The sequence below is a fragment of the Euleptes europaea genome, chromosome 1, assembly GCF_029931775.1.
Source record: "Euleptes europaea isolate rEulEur1 chromosome 1, rEulEur1.hap1, whole genome shotgun sequence".
Classification (NCBI taxonomy): domain Eukaryota; kingdom Metazoa; phylum Chordata; class Lepidosauria; order Squamata; family Sphaerodactylidae; genus Euleptes; species Euleptes europaea.
This window is the reverse complement of record NC_079312.1, coordinates 173,739,752-173,760,263: the sequence shown is the minus strand read 5'-3', so window position 1 is coordinate 173,760,263 and position 20,512 is coordinate 173,739,752. Positions and strand designations below refer to the sequence as shown.

Genomic DNA, 20,512 nt, shown 5'->3' with positions numbered 1-20,512 from the left:
TTTTTGAAATGAAAGCTGGGATTAGAGAACTTGCTAAACCTATAATTACAATACCATATCGATAGAACAGTATTTTAATGCCTTTAAAAATGCCGCTGTGATATCGATATATCGATTACAGGCATGCGCAAAAAATAAAGTGGGGGTGCTGTGACGCTTTTTGTATGTGTGTGTGCAAGTTGAGGTGGTCACCTGAAGTGGCAGATTTGGGAGAGGGGATGATATAACCCCCTGCCAGCCTCACTGTTTCCTCCACACCTGTCCAGGAGTTGGAGGGACCAATGCTCCTCTCCCCCAAGCCTCTCAAACCAGCACAGCAAGCTGTGCGTTCCCTCTGGTGGTAAAAAGTGCCATCAAGTCGCAGCTGACTTACAGCGACCCCATATGGTTTTCGAGGCAAGAGACATTCAAAGGTGGTTTGCCGTTGCCTGCCTCTGTGTAGTGACCCTGGTCTTTCTTGGTGGTCTCGTCCAAATACTAATCAGGGCTGACCCTTCTTAGTTGGTTTTTTTTTTTAAGTTTTTATTATATAAGATATAACAATGGTACAGAAGGAAAATGGGGAAGGAGTAAAATGTGAGCATTGAACATACGGTAACAAAAAAACCCTGAAGATAAAAATTCTAGCGCAGCACAGGCAAATAACATTACCATAATTTTTCATCACTTGGGCAGATTATATAAATAACATATGCAGAGAATAATCACTATCTATGTCTGGTTAGTATGTTAACAAACCTAATGATTAATGAATATCTATAAATAGTTAGAATTGCATTGTAGTACAGTCAACTGAAATCTCATCTTTTACTTTCTCGTAGTTAACCATGAGCCTCGACATAATTGTAAAATGGTTTCCATGTCTTGTAATGCTGCTCAAAAGCGGTATTGTTATTGATCATATCGGACATTTTTGCCATAGTGGAGTATTCCATTAATTTGACCTTCCATTTTTCTATGTCCGGAATGAGTGGTTGTTTCCATTTCCTCGCTAAAACCACCCTCACAGTGGTGGTGGCGTATTTCAATATTTCTTTAAAACGTGTAGGAAGTTCTGCAGGTATGATACCTAGCACCTTAGTTTCCAAGATCTGATGGCATCTGGCTAGCCTGGGCCATCCAGGTTAGAGTGCATTTCCCATTGGGCTTCCTGCATTCTTGTGGGGTGAATGAATGTCATGAGAATTTTGGAGAAGCCATGCTGGTTTTAGAGGGAGGATGGGGGTGCACTGGGGGGGCATTGGCAGTAAGGTGCCGAGACAGTTGCTTCAGGCAGCAAAATGTTTGAGTCACAACTAAGTATAGAGGCCTCTGTGCTTGTCTGCAGAAGTGAAGGCGGACAGGCGCAGAAAGGGTAACAAAGGCTGTAAATATTTCACACCAAGACTCTGCCTCACTGTGTGGCCTGGTTTTCGGCCAGGACCCTTGTTTCTTATTGTTCTCTTCGTGGATGGTGCGTGCCTATCCTCGTCTTTGACCTGATGCGTTGTGCTTCTTGTCTCTGGTCTTTAAAATCTGGCTTGCTCCCCCTTCCCAGCCCGCTCGTGTGCTGCTCTCTGCGTGTGCACAGTCCAAGCCCGGAAACAAGAAAACTGCACCCGTCTGCAGCAAAACAAAAAGGGAAATAACGGAAAGGGGTTATGGAAGATTAGTAACGAAATGCATCAGACCAGTTTTCTGTAAACAAAACTGGCCTCCTAACACCACTTCTGGACACTTCTCTTAATTTATAGCAGCAGAAAAGAGCAAGAGTCCAGTAGCACCTTAAAGACTAACTAAATTTCTGGCAGGGTATGAGCTTTCATGAGATATCTGAAGAAGTGAGTTGTGACTCAAAAAAGCTCTTGCCCCACCAGAAATGTTAATTTTTAAGGTGCTGCTGGACTTTTACTTGTTTCTACTGCTACAGACAGACTAACATGGCTATCTGTCGTTATCTGTCTCTTAATGTATAGTCAGGGGAGCCAGGGATCTGTATGCTCAACCTAAGGTAAAAGGTAAAGGTCCCCTGAGTGAGCACTGGGTCATTCCTGACCCACGGGGTGACATCCCGATGGTTACTAGGCAGACTTTGTTTATGGGGTGGTTTGCCAGTGCCTTCCCCAGTCATCTTCCCTTTACCCCCAGCAAGCTGGGTACTCATTTTACCGACCTCGGAAGGCTGAGTCAACCTTGAGCTGGCTACCTGAAACCAACTTCCGTCAGGGTCAAACTCAGGTTGTGAGCAGAGCTTGGACTGCAGTACTGCAGCTTACCACTCTGTGCAACGGGGCTCCTATGCTCAACCTAGCCGTGGGGTAAATTCATGCGAGATTAGAAAATTTGCACATGTCTGCTTAACATAGTGTGTATGTTTGTGCAGCTACTGGCTTGGAGAACTTTTTTCCAACTTCCTCTATTGGGAAATACGAAGCTGCATTATACTGAATCAGACCATTGGCCCATCGTGGTCGGCCTTGTCTACTCAGACTGGTAGGGCTTCTCCCGACAGAGGGCTTTCACATCCCTTGCTGTCAGGTCATTTTTAACTTGCGATGCCAGGGATTGAACCTGGGACCTTCTGCATGCCAAGCAGATGCTCTACCTCGGAGCCAGCTTTGTCGCTGCGGGAGGAAGCGCTGAGGACGAGAGCAGGGGGAAATGGCTCGGGGGCTGTGCTGAATGGCTGGCATTCAAGTCTCTTTGAGTAGTCCTGACCACTTAGTTTCCCCTCCCCTGCCATTATCTTTCTTTTTTCAAGTTTTCGGCAAAATCGGCTGAAGTTTGTGCAACCTGAGGGCTAGAAACTTGCTGAACCCTGCATAGGTTGCTGACTCGGCTCCTAACCCACCTGTCTGCTTGTGCAGAGCCCTTCTCCGTTGCAAAAGCAGTTCTCTGCTGCAGAGCAGGTTTGGGGGCATGAGGCACCAGTCTTTCAATGAGCCGGAGCGTGCCCGGCGCTAGGAGAGCGTGCTCCACAGTTCACAAAGGGGTGTGAGCAGGAAGAGACCTTAGCCTCCAGGCTGCTGTCTTTAGTGGTGGGAAGTGCCATCAAATCGCAGAGAACTTATGGCGACACTTCTTAGGGTTTTCGAGGCAAGAGATGTTCAGAAGAGGTTTGCCGCTGCATGCCTTTTTGTAGCGACCCTGGACATCCTTGGTGGTCTCCCACCCAAGAACTAACCAGGGCCGAACCTGCTGAGCTTCTGAGATCTGACGGGGTTAGGGCACGGCAGAGACAAACAGGCATTGCCTTCCTCGGCACAGCAAACCCGGTCTTCCTTGGCGGTCTCCCATCCAGTTACTAACCAATGGTGTGACCCTACATCGCTTCCAAGATCTGACTTGATCAGGGTAGCCTGGGCCATCCGGATCGGGGTGCCGAATGTAGGGTTTATTTATTGAAAGGATTTTCAAAGCCCCTGCCCACAGCCCCCTCACTGATCTGAGTTGTCTTCATGACTTTGGTCTCAATCTATGGTCTCTTTCCTCTCTGCTGACTCTTCCTGTGCCTCGGGGGGTGGGGGGTGGGGTTACCTCGCTGTGCTTGTGTCCAAGCCGTGCACCTTCTCATGGGAGGCTGAAGGGAGGATCTGCTGCTTTGTGCCTTGGGCTGCATCGGGGGAAGGCCTTGGATGTGCTTGGGAAGCTGGGGGGGGGGTTGCCAGGGGGCTAAGCTTTTGTGGGGCACAGGAAGTGGGGGCGGGGGATTGCATGGGTCGCCACGGTCGCAGGAAGGAGCAGGCCAAGCTGTGGCGCTGCTTGCTTCGGGACGGGGCGGTGGGAGCTCCTTTTTCTGCGCTCGGCCGCTTTGCCTCCTCCACAGCCGGCTCCTCTTCGTCTCTCCCTCTTCTCTTCCCTTCCCTAGAAGCGGCTGCTTCCCGAGGAGTGGAGCAGCCCGGAGGGGGCGGCGGTGGCGGCAGCGGGCTGGAAGGTCAGGAGGAGGAGGAACGCCTTCGGCGGCCGCAGCCGCAAGCCAGCCAGGATCAAGCAGGTGGGGCGGCGGGGAGCCAAGGGGCGTGGCCAGAAGCGCCGGGCGAAAGCCAGCTTCCAGCCGGAGGTAACTGCCCTCCCCCTCCTCACGCGTTCCCGGGTGCAGCCACCATGCTCTGCCCCCCTCCCCAACACCACCAGGTGGTTTCCTTGGCCAGCCCCGCTGCCGTCATGTATCTCTCTGGATGTTGGGTAATGTTGCCGGACTGCGGGCCGCATCTCGCTTTCCTCGTTCATTTTGCCCTGTTCTCTTCCATCACGTCTGTGCTGCCTGCCGCCCAGGTCACGGACCGCGGGGAGTGTCCTGGGTGAAATCTGTCACTTTCCACATGTTTCGCACGCATCCCACCCCCCGCTCCTGGGTTTCCTCCTCCAATCTCCTTATGTTTCCTTCTGGCCCAATCAGCCGCCACCTTCCTGGCCAGGACCGCCTCTGTCTACTAGTCTCTTCTTCCTCTCTGCTTTCTCTCTCTGCCGTGGACTCCCGTGTGCTTTGCTGGGGTGGTTGTGGCCAAGGAAAGGTAGAAGCTGAAGGCTCAGAAGGTAGGGGGGTCCCGAAGCTTTTCCAGCCTTGCGGGGGCTAGTCCAGGATTGTTCGACCACAGACCCGTGACTTGCTGCTGGGAGCTCATGGTTATTTCTCATGTTTTTACCCCTGTCCGTCTAGAGATGAATGTTGTTTTAGAATGGCTAGAGGTATGTTGAGTCTGGGGAAATAATATGTATCACCAGCAGCTGCCTGTCTGCCCAAAGGTACATAAGAATCATGTTCAGCTTAGAGGCAAGGAACATAATTGTAGGATGAAATGGTACTTTTAAAAAAAGCGAGCATTAACCGTATTTTTGAAGCAAGCAGGGGATTCCTAAGTGAGGGGACCGCCACCAAGAAGGCCCTGCTGCTCTTCTTGCCTCCAGTCTCAGGAGCACCCAGAAGAGAGCTCCCTCCTGAAAATCACCCAAGTCCTTTAGAGTGCTAGTAGTTGTGGTGAGGTTCATCTTAACATGTAATTGATGGATTACAAGCATTTTAGGACCAATTCTGTTAAAAGCATTTTTGGTATGGGGGGGTATGTGTGAGAGATCAAACCACAGGGCTAGAGCAGGCTGTGTAGAGGCAGACAAAGTACAAAATTGGGTACCGGAGTCTGTGAATAGACACAGTTGTGTGCACCCGGCAGTGGGTTCTGAATGATAGATGGTGAGTTGGCCTTGAAATCTAGCACTTGTCCATCAACCCAGATTGGTACCTGGTAAGGGTCTTCTCTCGTTCCGCCCCCCGTTCGTTGGAGTCCTCTGTAAAGCGTGAGTTGATGATCTCAATGTAATTTTTGCGAGGAGGTGTTCAATAAGGGAAGCAAGCTTTTGCACCCAGGCACCCGCAACATGCAGCTTGGCGCATATCCCTGGTGCTGTCTGGTCAACGGAAATCAGGACTCTCTTCTCCCGCCCCCCACCCCCACCCCTGTTATGTTTTCAGGGAGCTTTTGATGCTCCCAGATCATTGTTTCATCCTAGACTGCATAAAACGGGCACACAGGAAAAGTACAGCGTTTGCATAGCTTTCCCCATTATCACCTGTGCCAGACGGGCGCTGAGAGCTTTCTGCTTGTTGTACAGGTTCCTTGGGAATTGGCGCAAGCAGTTAATGAGTGATCTGTCTTAAGTCCAAGTGAGAAAGGCGGACTATGAATAATGTAGATAAATTTTTAAAAAGAGCGCCATGTGGCTTGTGAGAACCAGATACTCTAGATCCTGATCAGTGCTCTAGAGCAGGGCTTCTTAAACTTTCCCCCCTCACGCCCCCTTTTTGCCCGAGAAATATTTACGTGACCACGGGTATATAGGTATATAAAATAGGTATACAAATTTACTGATAATAAATTATAAAGAAATTTATTTTAAAACAATTCTTTGGTATACATATAATTTTACCATTAAAGACAAAAGCAAATTTGCATGCTAATGAGATGGATGTGCTTGTTTCTTGACCCCACATTCAGTTAAGCGACCCCGTCCGGGGTTGTGACCCACAGTTTAAGAAGCTTTGCTCTAGAGGGCCTCTTCTTTCCCCCACTGCATAACCCTGTGTACGCATGTCCTAATCCCAAGCGACGTGCAAAAGAACTTTTTAAGAGCCCTCAGAATCCTTGTAGTCTTGGCACGGTATAGTCAAATAACAAGTTTCTAGTCCTCATGGTTGCAGCAACTCCTAGGAAGAAAATGTGGAGGGAAAAATCTATAGGCTAGGAGCGAGCCTGCAAATGGAACGCTATAAACACTCCTTTGTTTCAATCAGAACTGAAGAGCTTCAATGTATTTAATCTTCGGTGGAAAGGATTTTTAGTGAGATTCCTCTGAAATAGGAGCAGTACTTCATTCATGAAAATGTCAGTTGTGTTAAACTGCATGAAGCTAAAACGTACACTGGGGCTTTATGTTGGTCTGTTATTTTTTTTTTTTTTGTGCAGCCCCGTGATAAGTTACTTTGCTTAGGCCAAGGGTCCAGATTCTATACTAGGGAGGGAAAAACAACAACAATCCTGTTTTTATTTGCATAATTTACTCAAATGCATTTTGGTTCACATTAACTTCACCGTTTCTCCATGGCAGTTCAGAGATGTCAGGAAACCCCACCCTTTCCTGGAAGCTCTAATTGTATTCCCGACTGTCCTCTGAGATTTTACCAGACACACCTGAGGCTTCCAGCTCCTCAGCAGTCATGGGTGGGGGGGCCTTATGTTCCTCCAGATGCCAAGTTCTGCACAGGGTGCCACATCCTGTGTCTTTCGTAGTACGCTCCGAGATGCAGAGAGGTCTGATCGCACTCCCCTCCCTCCTTCCCAATTTTACTACAGACGGAGGAGATGCCCTCTGGCAGCAAACCGCTCGACCTGTCCAAGCCGCAGAAGCCAGAGATGTGGGATCAGCAGCTGCCAAAGCTGAAGGAGGAGGAGGCAGCGAAAGAGTTGGCCCAAGTCTGTGCGAGGGACCTTCCTGCTGCGCCACAAGAAGTCAAAGCGGAGCCACCAGTGAAACAGCCAGTCAAAGAGGATCCAGAAGCCCCCTGCCAACCCAACCCACCCACCCAGACACTGGGGAAGGTGAGTGAAAATTCTCACGCCCAGTTACACTTGCAGGTGCCCGTGCTTGACCAGTTGAGTTGTCCTTGGGTGGCTGAAGTGTCTTGCACTGAAACTGCATACTGATGTCCTGTACTTTGGGGGGGGCAGCGGCGCTATTTTTACGTGCCGTCTTCCATACTTTACCAGGTGACTCACAAAATAAAAAAAGCATGTAAGTGGAATAAAAACAAACCATCTCCTTCCGTATATCCCTGTGCACCAACTACTGTGGTCGACAAGTAGCTACTTGAGTTGTGCCCGAAAAAAATTAGGTAAATTTCGGGTTCGGGTTTATTGGGCCTGACTTTTTTGCTAAACCCGGAATAAGCCAAATACCTAGACAGGTAAAGGGGTATTCTGGCTTTATTTCCGGGTTTACCGAAAAAACTTCGGGCCCATTGGACTATAATGGGCCTGATTTTTTCCGGTAAACCTGGAAATAAAGCCAAAATATCCCCATAAACTATATTTTTTGAAAATGCTGTGGAGGCATTTTTGGAGGTAGAGTCACCAAATTTGCAGTGTAGCTTCAAGGGGCTCTCCTTGCATAAACCTCAAAGGTTGGTAAAGTTTGGGACAGGGGGTTCAATTTAATGGGGTCCCGAAGACGTCACCCCCTCCTCCATAGAGAAACATTGTAAACTTTACAATGCTTCTCTATGAAGGAGTGGGGGTGACGTATTCGGGACCCCATAAAATTGGACCCCCTGACCCAGCCTTCAGCAAATGTCGGGGTTCATGCAAGGAGAGTCCCTTAAAGCTACCCTGAAAATTTGGGAACTCCATCTCCAAAAATGCCGCCGCCCCCAGAGCTCATTAAAAATTTTCCATTGCGCCTTGATTTGATCCAGCATGGCCTTTTCTTAAGTTCTTGCAACATCTATGGCATGTTCCTAATGGGCTCTGTTTAATTAATTTTCACAGGAGTCAGATACCAGGTTACCTGCCGTCAACCTCCTTCTTGCCACATCTCCCAAGGTCAAGCGAGAGCATGCAGAACCGGGTGGAGACCATCGCCCAATGGGTGACTCTCCAGTAAGTTTGGGGTCATGGCAGGGAGGGGAGGGGAAGAAACATACCCTAATGTTCTTGTTGTTGGCTGCTGTTTAGTATTGCCATGGGGCCACCCAATTGGGAAATAAAACTTCAAGTATTTAAGAAACTTGGCACAGGAAGACAGAACAATTGTACTCATTTGTCAAAGAAAGGATGGTAGACAGTGGGTTGGATCCAATGGAAAGATTTCTGCCCATGGAAAGCGACCTTTTCCCCCTGCCCCTCCCACCGCAGCCCAAAACTGCCTTCTGAAATAAAGTGCAGAATCTTCTGTACCCCAAGAGCAGCATTCCTGGGGGAATTTTCAGCTGCAGCAGGAGGGAGAAGGCGAGAGTCATGCTCTGCAGGCAGAAGCCCTTCCATCAACGGCAAACCGATGGATTCAAGCTTCTGGATTGAAAGTGAAACGGAGATACTTCAGAAAGATGGTGGCAGCAAATGTGAAGTAATCAATAACACTGAAGCTTGAAGAAGGGCTCAAAATGAGAACCTCCCTATCGCACAATGCTGCAAAGTACTGCAAATCTGGGCTCCCTTACCCTAAAATTCCTGCTCCAATAGCCATCATGATGCCTTGTCCTACTAGAAAAATTTGACATACAACAACTCTCTACCCAAAAAAGGGAACTGATTTCAATACTGCTACTGGCAGCAAAATTTCTGATTGCCTCATCCTGGGGGGAAAAAAAAGCAAAGACGCCTTCTACTGGGCAGAGGTATGAGAAGGTGTGGAACCTTTGAATTTTAGATAAGGTATCTTCTCAACTCAAAGTATCAAATAACTTACCTTACTCTATAAACTTTTTAAATAGATGGCTGCCTTTTCTAGAATATGTGGGAAAGGGGGCATCACGAAGTATACAATGCCCAGGAAACTATTGTATGATTTGCATTTATTAAGTTCTGCTAAGCAAATACAACAAATGGTACGATTTCTGTAAAAAATACTGATGTATAGTATTGGAACATATATTGGAACCAAGTATTGAAACGTATCTCAACTGCACGATGTTTAACCTGTTGTATTTTTATTTTGTTGTTGTTTATTATAAAATAAACTTAAAATAAAGAGTTTAAAAAATGTATCACAAAGCTGTGTGATTACAGCATTCAGTGCCCAGCCCCATCAAGTCACTGGCGACAAACTCAGCACAAGGTTACTTTAACACCCCCGTTTTGATGAAATAACACCCCTTGACTCGAACTGTTAAAAATGTGAACATAACAAAAGAAAAGCCCAAGGCCTGTGTGACATCAAACTGCAAAAAAAAAAAAAAAAAAAAAAAAAAGGAGGGGGAAGAAAAGAAACTCAACCTGAAAGTAGAACGAAACCAAAGGGGTTGAGCTAAACGCTATTGAAAATATCAACAAATATATCTGTTTTGTTGTTATGGTGCACAATTATGTTAAAAACACAGGGCAAACAATGGAGGCTAACTAAAAACAATAAACATTTACTTACAACACATTCACAGTTGATGTATATCTATTCAGTGACCGAACTAAGATACGTTTCGACCTTATCTAGGCCTTCCTCAGTGGTCAAACATGAAATTATTATATAATACACATCCTGGCATCTCCTTTATCGTAATAGAAGAAGAAAAGTTGGTTTTTATATGCCGACTTTCTCTACCACTGAAGGGAGACTCAAACTGGCTTACAATCACCTTCCCTTCCCCTCCCCACAGCAGACACCCTGTGAGGTAGGTGGGGCTGAGAGAGCTCTCACAGAGCTGTGACTTGCCCCCAATGTCACCCAGCTGGCTTCGTGTGTAGGAGTGGGGAAACAAATCCAGATCACCAGATCAGCTTTCACTGCTCATGTGTAGGAGTGGGGAAACCAACCCGGTTCACCAGATTAGATTAGCGTCTGCCGCTCGTGTGGAGGAATGGGGAATCGAACTTGGTTCTCCAGATCAGACTCCACTACTCCAAACCACTGCTCTTAACCACTACGAGGTAAAAAATATGCAAAACCCTTCTATTATGTGTGGCTTTGTGTAGGAATGTTCATTCCGTGTGTATTAACACATGGCCCACAGCTCACACCTTGTATATGATGTCAAGCTTCTCAGGATGTGTATACATCTACAAGCATGAAAGATAAAATCTGCCATGCTGGACCTACTGATGATTGTTTGTTGCTGCAGGTGCTGGCAGGGCTGCCCCAGCCGAAGAGTGCCAGGGAGACCCCAGGCAGCGAGGTGGTTGTGCTGGATGACGAGGAGGACGATGAAGTGGAGCAGCTGCAACAAATACGCCCCCCGGTGGTGAGTGATGAACGAGTCCGGGGCAGTCTTCAGACATCCTGTGGTGTTCTCTGTTGTCTCGGGGGATGGAGGAAGGGTGACTTTGTGAAGGGGGCTGGTATACCCCACATTTTGGGTGGCAGCAGGAGTCAGGACTGGGTGCTAGACAATGGAAGGATGTGTTAAGTAGTAGTATAATGGAACCACAATAAAGTTTGAGGATCAGAGGAGCATGTCCGTTATATTAGGTGCTGTGGAACCCAGGCAGGATAATGCTGCCACAGTTGTCTTGTTTGTGGGCTTCCTAGAGGCTCCTGGTTGGCCACTGTGTGAGCAGACTGCTGGACTTGGAAGGCTTTAAGAAGGGAGTGGACATGTTCATGGAGGAGAGGGCTACCCATGGCTACCAGTCCAAAGGGATGCTAGTCATGATGCATACCTATCCTCTCCAGGATCAGAGGAGCATGCCTATTATATTAGGTGCTGTGGAACACAGACAGGACAATGATGCTGCAGTCGTCTTGTTTGTGGGCTTCCTAGATGCATCTGTTTGGCTGCTGTGCGAACAGGCTGCTGGACTTGATGGACCTTGGTCTGAATCATAGAATCATAGAGTTGGAAGGGACCTCAAGGGTCATCTAGTCCCACCCCCTGCACAGGCAGGAAATTCACAGCTAACCCCCACACACCCCCAGTGACCCCCAACTCCATGCCCAGGAGATGAACAAGATGCCCTCCCTCTCATGAACTGCTGAAGGTCACAGAATCAGCATTGCTGACAGATGGCCATCTAGCCTCTGCTTAAAAACCTCCAGGGAAGGAGAGACCACCACTTCCCTAGGAAGCCTGTTCCACTGAGGAACCGCTCTAACTGTTAGAAAATTCTTCCTGATGTTTAGACGGAAACTCTTTTGATTTAATTTCAACCTGTTGGTTCTGGTTCAACCTTCTGGGGTGGCCAAAAACAACTCAGCACCATCTTTTACATGACAGCACTTCAAGTACTTGAAGATGTCATCATATCACCCTTCAGCTTCAGTGGATGCCCCATGTTCCAGTGTTACGGGAGAGGGAGAAAAGAGCCAGTGTGGTGTAGAGGTTAAGAGTGGTGGTTTGGAGCAGCGGACTCTGATCTGGAGAACCGGGTTTGATTCCCCACTCCTCCACATGAGCGACAGAGGCTAACATGGTGAACTGGATTTGTTTCCCCTCTCCGACACATGAAGCCAGCTGGGTGACCTTGGGCTAGTCACAGCTCTCTCAGCCCCACTTACCTCACAGGGTGTTTGTCACAGGGAGGGGAAGGCGATTGTAAGCCGGTTTGAGTCTCCCTTAAGTGGTAGAGAAAGTCAGCATATAAAAACCAACTCTTCTTCCTGTCCCCTCTGTCCATGCCATGTGTTAATCTGCATCTTTCCTGTCTGTCCTTCCCTAGATAATGGAGATCTACAGTCTGGGCGGGGTGCAGCCCCTGAGCCAGCTGGACAGCGTCCTGCGAGAGTTCCTGGGCGAGCTGAACGAGATTCCTCTCCCCGCCCACTGGGAGGTGCTGCCCCTGCTGGGGGGCCCGAACCTGCGCCTGGTGCAGCGCTCAAAACATTCCACCATGTCGGCGGCGGTCATCCACATTCGCCCGGGCCTCTTCTTCCACGTGGTGGTGCGGGACCTCCCTGTGCCCCCTGAGCACGAACTCTACGCCAGCCACCCCGCCCGCCTGACCACGGTCGACGAAGTGGTGGAACTGATCGGTGACCTGGAGGCCTATCGTCTTTGTCCCGGATGGCCGGCAGGCTGGCATGCCGGCGAACGGTCCCAGGCCTGCGACGTTCTCGTGTACTCGGGCTGCTGCCCGCAGTGCCGGCTTAACCCTTGGCCGTCAGGAAGCGGGACCCGCTGAGAGCTGGAGGGGTGGGGGAATCTGGGGACAGGACCTGGCCCTGCAGGGTGGCAAATGGGCAGAAGTTTTTATTTTGACACTGGAAACGGCTCGGGTATCTGAAAGGATCATTCCTTGCCAGAAATAGCTTTATATTTTTCCCTCCTCTTCAGTAGCTTGACACAAAAAGGTCTGTTTTGTTTTCCTCTTGTTGTCTTCTCTGTCTCTCTCTTTCTCCCCTCCCCGCGAGCTGGTTCTGAATTTATCACAGACAGTGAAAAGTTCCTTTCAGAGACTAGACTCCGGTCTTGCTTTGATTGTTTGCTCACCTCCTGCCAAGAGGGTTGCATTGCAAACCGCAGCGCGGCGCAGTCAACGGTCTCGATCACCACTTTTCCTGCACTTTTAAACTTCAGACGTTCGGCAAAGTAGCACTAGACATTGGTCGGATTGGAATGTGCGGGACTCGTTCACGCGTCCGGCTTGGACTCTCCTCTCTGTTGCTATCGGCATCCTTTCCTGCTTGCCTAACCCCCTCGTGATGTTGAATTTAGCACAGTTCCAGAAGACATTTAGATCTGCAGTATGACCCTCTCCGAATACAGGAAGGGTAGGATTTTGGACCAGCATCTCCTTCTCCAACTGGAACACCGCCTGGCAAAGACTTAGCCCTTCTTACCCCCAATACCTCAGGCATGTTTTTCTGTTTCTGAGTTTGGACGGTTAATTCCATTGGGAGGACCAGGAGCTTTTTGTTTTTGGGACACAGGGAAGGTGAAACAGACCTGGCTGGAAGGGTGGGGGAGGCGGCTGGCTGGCTGCCCCTCCCATTTGCAGAGAGGTTCCAGCGTGTCCTGTTCAGGGACGTTCTCCAGAAGCCATAGCCGTGTGTCCCTTGCTGACTCGTGGTTTTGTTTTGCATCTTCCTTCTGTGCGGTTGGCGGCGACAGCAGCAAACACCCTCCTGAGCCTTTTCCCTCATGGCGCTCTCGTTTTTTTGTTTTTTTTTGGGGGGGTGCTTCTTTCCCCTCCTCATACGAAAGTGAAACCCTCAAAATCAAAACTGGTCTCTATATTTTTTTTTAACGTATTAAAAAGGTTAACGAGCAAACACAGCCTCGCTGTCCGTTTCTCTCTCTCTCTCTCTCTCTCTTCGGGCACCGAGGCTTTTCTGCCCAGTTAGCAGAGATAACCACACACAGATTATAAGCACAGATCCAGCAGTCTGTCAGGAGGAGGTGGCCAATAGTTGCAGATGTTCCCTTCATTACCTTCCCTTACCCAGTGGTCCTCTCTGGGTTTGCTGTGGTCTAATAACCATGTGGGCTGGTGGCGGGAGGGTACAAAACCTCCCTGCACAGTTACACTGATGGAAAAGGGAGAAGAGGATGATTTCTCCCCCTAACTCTGTTGTCAGTGCAGCCTGCCGTCCTGCATGGGTCCCATAACCCAGGTAATCGAGTTTCCCAGAGTTGGAAGGGACTGCCGGGGAGAGGGGAATGTGGGAAAGATCTACAATCCTTCTTGCAGATTGCTGGATCCAGCGTGTAGCTTGTCACGTGGTCAGCCCCTCTTCCTCTAAAGCTCCGTTCTGGGCCTTGTCTCCTGTGTTCTGCACCTCCAAGCATGGAGCCGGGGGAAGGCGCGCAGGGGGGAGGGAGGGGGTGCCATGCGCACACTGGAGCTAAGCGTGCAGGGTGGGTAACGGTGGCCGGCCCCTCAGAAACAAAAAGAGGGAGAGCAGCGGCTGAGTGGCTCCCACAATGCAACGGCCCTCGTTCTGCCCATGACCATGCTGGCGCCCCCTCTCCTTGCCCCAGAGGCAAGTGCCCCCCACAGACTTCCCCCAAGATCCAGCCCTGTGCACCTCTCTGCTTGCTGCGGCTACTCAGACTCGCTCTGGCTACAAACAACTATTCCTCTTAAGTGTTGATATATCAGGATCCTGTCAACATTTGTCCCGCCTGTAATATAGTCCTCCTTTTCTCTGACTTAGGAGAGGCTGTAGGGGAATCTTTAATTCCTTCCCAACCCTGACATGGCTGGATGGCAGAACTGCCACGAGATGGCGCCAAAGAATATTCGACTACACGTTCGTTGAAGTACCTACAGGACTACATAAGATGTATTTTCATGCCATTAACCTGGTTTTGCAATGCTAAGCAAAAAAAAAAAAAACCCCAACCTGTGTTAATTCATTCTTGTTAAGCAAGGGAGATGCAGACTCCAAAGCATTACCGATACGCACACATAACAGGAGTCTGCATCTTCCTGCTGACAGTGTGTACCCACCAGGTATGATAAGGACCAGGGTGATAAGGACCAGTAAAAATCGATTCCTCCTGCTTAAGGGGACCAAATTAAGAAAGTTCTTCGTCCAGCTCCCTTTTAGCATCTCTCACACTTTCCCAAGCCTTAAAGCTGCATACAAACAGCTCAGAACTCCTGGGGATTTACTGACTTCTTGTGCCAGATATCAGCTCATGTATCTTCATAGCAGATCTGTGATGTCTACACAGTGAAAAGCAAGAGGTGGGATTAGCCCCCTTCTAGTATGATGGAGTCCCGTGACACAGAGTGGTAAGCTGCTGTACTGCAGTCAAAAACTCTGCTCATGACCTGAGTTCAATCCCGACAGACATCGGTTTCAGGTAGCCAGCTAAAGGTTGATTGAGCCTTCCATCCTTCCAAGATTGATAAAATGAGTACCCAGCTTGATTGGAGTAAAATGTAGGCTGCTGGGGAAGGCCATGGCAAACCACCTTGTAAACATAGTCTGCCTAGTAAATGTTGAGATGTGACTCCACCCCATGGGTCAGTAATGACCCGGTGCTTGCACAGGGGACTACCTTTACCTTTAGTAAGATGGTAGGGTAAAGTCAAGAAGTACTCAGAATTGTAAAACATCACGGGTAATTCCTAAACAAAGCAGCAAACTTTGGACTTCCTTGACCACATCCACCACGAAACTCTATTTCCACCATGCCCAATCTACTTTAATACTCACCTGCCTCTGAATGTCTCATCTCCACCCTCCTCCTGACGGGATGTTCCTTACATTAATAGAATCTACTGTATCTGTGGTGAAACTACTTCTCTTTTTACCATGGGGAATGTCGAATTTATTTAGCTGGCCCAGGTCTCAAGCGACTAGACCTCAACTTGGGTTTTTCTTCTCCAGTTTATTCCATCCCTTCCCTTGCTTAAGTAGGATTTGCTTGCTGCTGCTCCCACCGGGCAGAAAGAGGGGTGTCTGTCTGATAGTCCAGATATCAGACCTTCTGTTCAGATCCAGAATCCCCTTCTCCTATCTGCTATCAGGTAAGAGAAAAGAGGAAATTTCACTTTTAGAGATATTCCCGACTAAGCCGGCTTTCTCTTCTTTGCTCTTATAGTTTCGTCAGTGAGAGCCAAATAGAGAGTGTAGTTGCAAAGGCTAAATAATTTCATTTGCAGAAGCAAGTTAATGTATAAGCAGTCCTTGGACACAAGTTAAAACATACAGCTGAACAGCAAAAGGCTATAACGTTTGAGCATAGGAAAAAATCAAGTGGGGATAAATGCAGTCCTCTTTCCCTAGGTGTAAAACTTATTCCTTGTGTGCAAATGTAAGACAACCCCCTCTTTGTTTACAGCATACCAAGGGGGGGGGGAACCTAGTCTTGCATTTTGGGTAACCACAGTATCCAATCTCTCATCTCTTGCAAGAATGACCTTGACAGCAATTGAATGTTTGCAACAGTCCTGGTACGAGGAAAGTGAAAGGTTCTGCTTGACTGGTCTCCTCCACACATAAGACTGAGAAACACAAAGGAGTGGATCGTACCACTCCATTCACCTAACTGCAGGAGCTTCTGTACTTAGTTATACAGAGAGGTGGGATCCAAAGGGAGGAGCTGAGTGGCTAAGCCCCAGGATGCCAATGGGACACAATCAGCTTCATCTGAAAAGGTTAAAAAAAAAAAAAACTGTTAGCAGGTGGGTGGCAAAATGGTTGTGTCTGAAAGGACACCCAAAAAAATCCATTAGCAAATGGATTATAGGGGTAGTTTGAAACCTCAGGTAAAACTCCCATGCATAAACAACCTGCCTCATCTCTAGGGTTGCCAACCTCCGGGTACGAGCCGGAAATCTCCTGCTATTTCAACTGATCTTCAGCCGATAGAGATCAGATCACCTGGAGAAAATGGCCACTTACTCTGAGCCTTCAGCTTCACTAGGAGGCTAACCCTTGCTCCTGGGCTATGGGAAGGGTCAGGCTTAGGGCTGCCAACCTCCTGGTACTATCTGATGATCTCCCGCTATTACAACTGATCTCCAGGTGACAGAGATCAGTTCCCCTGGAGAAAATGGCTGCTTTGGCAATGGGACTCTATGGCATTGAAGTCCCTCCCCTCTCCAAACCCTGCCTGCCTCAGGCTCCGCCCCCAAAATATCCAGGTAGTTCCCAACCCGGAGCTGGCAACCCTAAGACTAAATATCAGACCTTTTTTTGGCAGTTTATCTACCGCCACCACTGGATTGTGGCTGATCTGGACTGTGGCTGCCTATCTGCAATTTACCTTTTAGGGACGGAATGATGTTCTGAGAAAGGTATGGCTTCCAATAACATTTGCAAATATATGCCTCACTACACTATGAGAGGAAACCTCCTCTATAGCTTCTGATGCTGTGCCCAAGCAGCTGTTATAAACGCTTACCAAATGTCGTCATAAAGGGACTGACAATCCTGGAGAAGAATGGATAGGTTTATCCTGACAACCATCATTTGCCACCATCAGAGACTTATGAGCACAAACTGCTTTTTGTCACTTCTGAAGAAGACACTGCGAAACAGGCAGACTACCAGATCCCTGTCAAATTATTGTGGTGGCTCTTCTATTACTTCAGAGACTTTCAAATTATTACAGTGACTCTTCAATTCTTTCAAAGATTTCGTTTACGTATATGCGGACATGTCTGCTTCATTATGACTCTTTGGGCACATCGGATATTGACTATTTGGAGGACTTTATTCTTTTGTGCCTTTTCTTCCTGTCTTGCTCAATTAAAAGAGTCATTTCTTTTCTCAATAAAAGATAAAAGTTCCTGCAGGTGTCCTGTCTGGTTTGCTGGTTAATAAGTTGTGTGTCTGTTAGATTTTGGTAGGTCGGGTTTTAATAAACTCAGAGGCATGATGAGAATCATTCCATGGGCAAGACAGAGTACAAACATGATTTAAAAAAAATAAATAGTAAAAATAAAATAATAAATTAAGTTAGGTTAGCTAATCTAATTTTTTAATTTTGTCACTTCAAAAAGAGTACATTTAGCTTCGATAAGTGAAGAGTAAGGGTACGCTTTTTTACTACCTCCAAAAGAGTTCATGCACTCTTAAAAGAGTATGGTTGGTAACCCTTCCCTTCCCCCCTTAGGCCAACCTTTGGTCACATGCAATAGATATTTATTGCTTTAAAATTACTTTATACATTGTGCAAGCTTGGGGACAAACATTCGTACAGATAACTTATCTAATTGTCTTTGCTGCATGTGAAGAAAATGCTTTCGTTTTTCACTTTTGCAAGGGTGTTTGATAAAGTTCGAACAATTTCAAATGAATAGCCAGAACATTTTTTTAATCTCAGGTTTTCCCCTCTAACACTGCGTACAGAGATGGCTGGGAAACGAGTCCTAAAATTTGTGAAAGTGTATAAGGAAATAGTTGCAAAAGTAGTTGGTACCATTGCTTTGATTGGGATCGAGGAACTACTGGAGCTGGGATATAAATGCCCTCCTGCTAAAACGTTGCAAATTGCCTACATTTTGTTGTATTTCCTCGTTCCGGCAATTATTTTGCTGATTCTGACTTGGTATGCTGAAGTGCATATGTTTAATGTGTCAACTGGTACAAGGAGCTGTGGCGATCAAATTTTCTGGCGGGTCTGTTTGCCATCATTGATTTGGGTTGTGATTCTTTTTTTCGACGGAAAATACTTTCAGTGTGCCTACAGGGCGGCCAGGGGAAACAGCACCAGAGGCTATACAGAGGAAGATGATTATGTAGTGTCTCAGGTAAGAGTTTGTTTTGACATACGAAGCTTGTTATAAAATGCCAGAGGAACTGGTGCTCGTTTGCCTCCAGACTCAACAAAGTTGAGATTAAATGTGGCTTTTGAAAAGGGGCCAAAAGAAGGACAAAAGTGAAATCCCTTTCAATATATTTATGTTGTAACAAACAAGGGTCAAACTTCTTTAAACCAGCAAGTTTTGTAAAGAATCAGAGTGGTGGTGAACAATTTCACTTGCCCATGGGAGGGATCTGCCCTAAGGGCTGCCTCTTCGGCACCAGCGGGAGGTTTTTGGGGTGACGAAGAGGGACCTGGCAACCCTAAGGTTAACCGAGAGAGCTTGGAAACAGCCAGGGAAGCTGTAAGCTGTCTGGTGGAGAATTTCTCCTCAGGAGTGAAAAAGGAACACATTTTGGGTTTTGGGATCGGGACAGGATCCACAACCAGTAATATAAGGAAAATAGCTCTAAAACGTATAGACTGATTCCTACAAGTTTAATGGGAGATGGCTTTAGTGAAAGAGTGACCCCAGCCCAGTTTAAGAGAGAAACGGGAGTGGTGTGTTAGGTCTTTCATGCACGGCTGTTTCCCTCGCAGTCACCCCTCCGACAGCTTCGGGTCTTTGTTGGGATTATGCATGCCGTTTCTGACCGCCAGAGGTCACCTCACTATCCCCTGCATTTCCCCACATTTTGCCCACGTTTTCAAGGACCTGTTTTATCTCAAATTTGAAAACTTGGGTAAAATGCGGGGAAACGGAGGGTGGGAGCGAGGCGACTTCTGATGGTCGGGAACGGCGTGCATAATCAAAACAAAGACCTCAAGTCATTGGAGGGGTGACCGCTAGGGAATCGGCCAGGCATAAAAGGCTGTAATATTTCGAACTTAGGGTTTCCAACCTCCAAGTGGTGGCTGGAGATCTCCTGCTACTACAACTGATCTCCAGCTGATAGAGATCAGTTCCCCTGGAAAAAATGGCCACTTTGGCAATTGGACTCTATGGCATTGAAGGCCCTCCCCTCTCCAAACCCTGCCCTCATCAGGCTCCACCCTCAAAACCTCCCGCCGGTGGCAAAGAGAGACCTGACAACCCTTTTCCCTCTATGGCAGAGACAAATAAAATCTTTTAAAAAAGTTTTACCTGAAAATGCCTCTCAAGCGACCATCTGGTATTCAAAATAACCCCCTCCGTCATAACCAGCAATACAGAACCTCAATTTATTGATATTTATAGGAGACACGGGATTATTTTTTAATGCTTCTCTTTCTTCTCTCTCTTCTAAATTATTGGAATGGTCATCCTTTTGGTTGCTGCCGTGGCCTTTTTCTTCTCAGTGTTTTTCTGCCCTAGAAACCAAAGAGAGGTCCAGCAGCCCACAGAGGCCTTAGAAATGAAGCAAAGTTTTCTTCCTTCCTCACCAGCTGCAGAAAATTCTGATGGTGGAAATGGAAATTAGCTGTTTTCCTCTTTCATTAATGTTTGTAGTTCCATTGGCCACAGAGAAATCTAATTTTTAGCCCTATAGCTGTGCTATCATAGAAATAAATACAGGACAGATCAAACTGCTCGTCTTGGAGTCATTGCTGCTGAATGTTACTGTGGCTGATTCCAAAGGTTGCCTCACAACCAGTGGGAGGGTTGGGGGGGGGGCAGCATCCTGGGAGAAAAATTAAAAAAAATAAGGCCTTGGCTATTTACTGGAAGTTCCGACCATTTATTTCCTGGTGATTCCTAGAGCTATCTCAAAGTGACAAGAGTAGCTCTAGCAATTGCCAGAAACTCTGTTCTAAACTGGATGTTATCCATTGTTGGCTCAATTCTGAGTAGAGCAATACAGGGACGGGTGTTTCATACAGATCGTTTCCATCCTTCTCTGAGCCGTATCTAAAGCGCTCTGAAGTGCTCCATTTCAAATAGTGCCACACTTCCTCCTCTGCCTTTTTAGCAGAACATTCTTTTTCAGCATTAAAAAAAAAACATTCTAAGATTAGTGCTATAGCGCTATATCACCATAGCAATCGAATGCATTCAAATGTTGGTGATATAGCACTGAGTTGCTATATCACCGGCATTTGGATGCACTGGATTGCTATGGTGCTATAGCGCTATAGGACGAATCTTAGAATGTTTTTTAAAAGGCTGAAAAAGAATGCGCCATTTAAAAAGGTGTGTGTTTGTGGGGGGGA

The 20,512-nt window shown here is 47.4% G+C and overlaps 1 protein-coding gene across 1 annotated transcript in view; it reads left to right on the top strand.

Moving 5' to 3' along the window:
- The window catches only part of LOC130483142 (methyl-CpG-binding domain protein 1-like), a 50,145-nt gene extending 37,832 nt beyond the window's left edge, over window positions 1–12,313 (top strand). The window contains exons 16-19 of the mRNA XM_056856013.1: window positions 6,828–7,073; window positions 8,019–8,129; window positions 10,304–10,423; window positions 11,838–12,313. Of these exons, the coding sequence (XP_056711991.1) occupies window positions 6,828–7,073; window positions 8,019–8,129; window positions 10,304–10,423; window positions 11,838–12,299 (939 nt within the window). The 3' untranslated portion in view covers window positions 12,300–12,313. The remainder of the gene's footprint in view (window positions 1–6,827; window positions 7,074–8,018; window positions 8,130–10,303; window positions 10,424–11,837) is intronic.
- The last annotated feature ends 8,199 nt before the right edge of the window (window positions 12,314–20,512 follow it).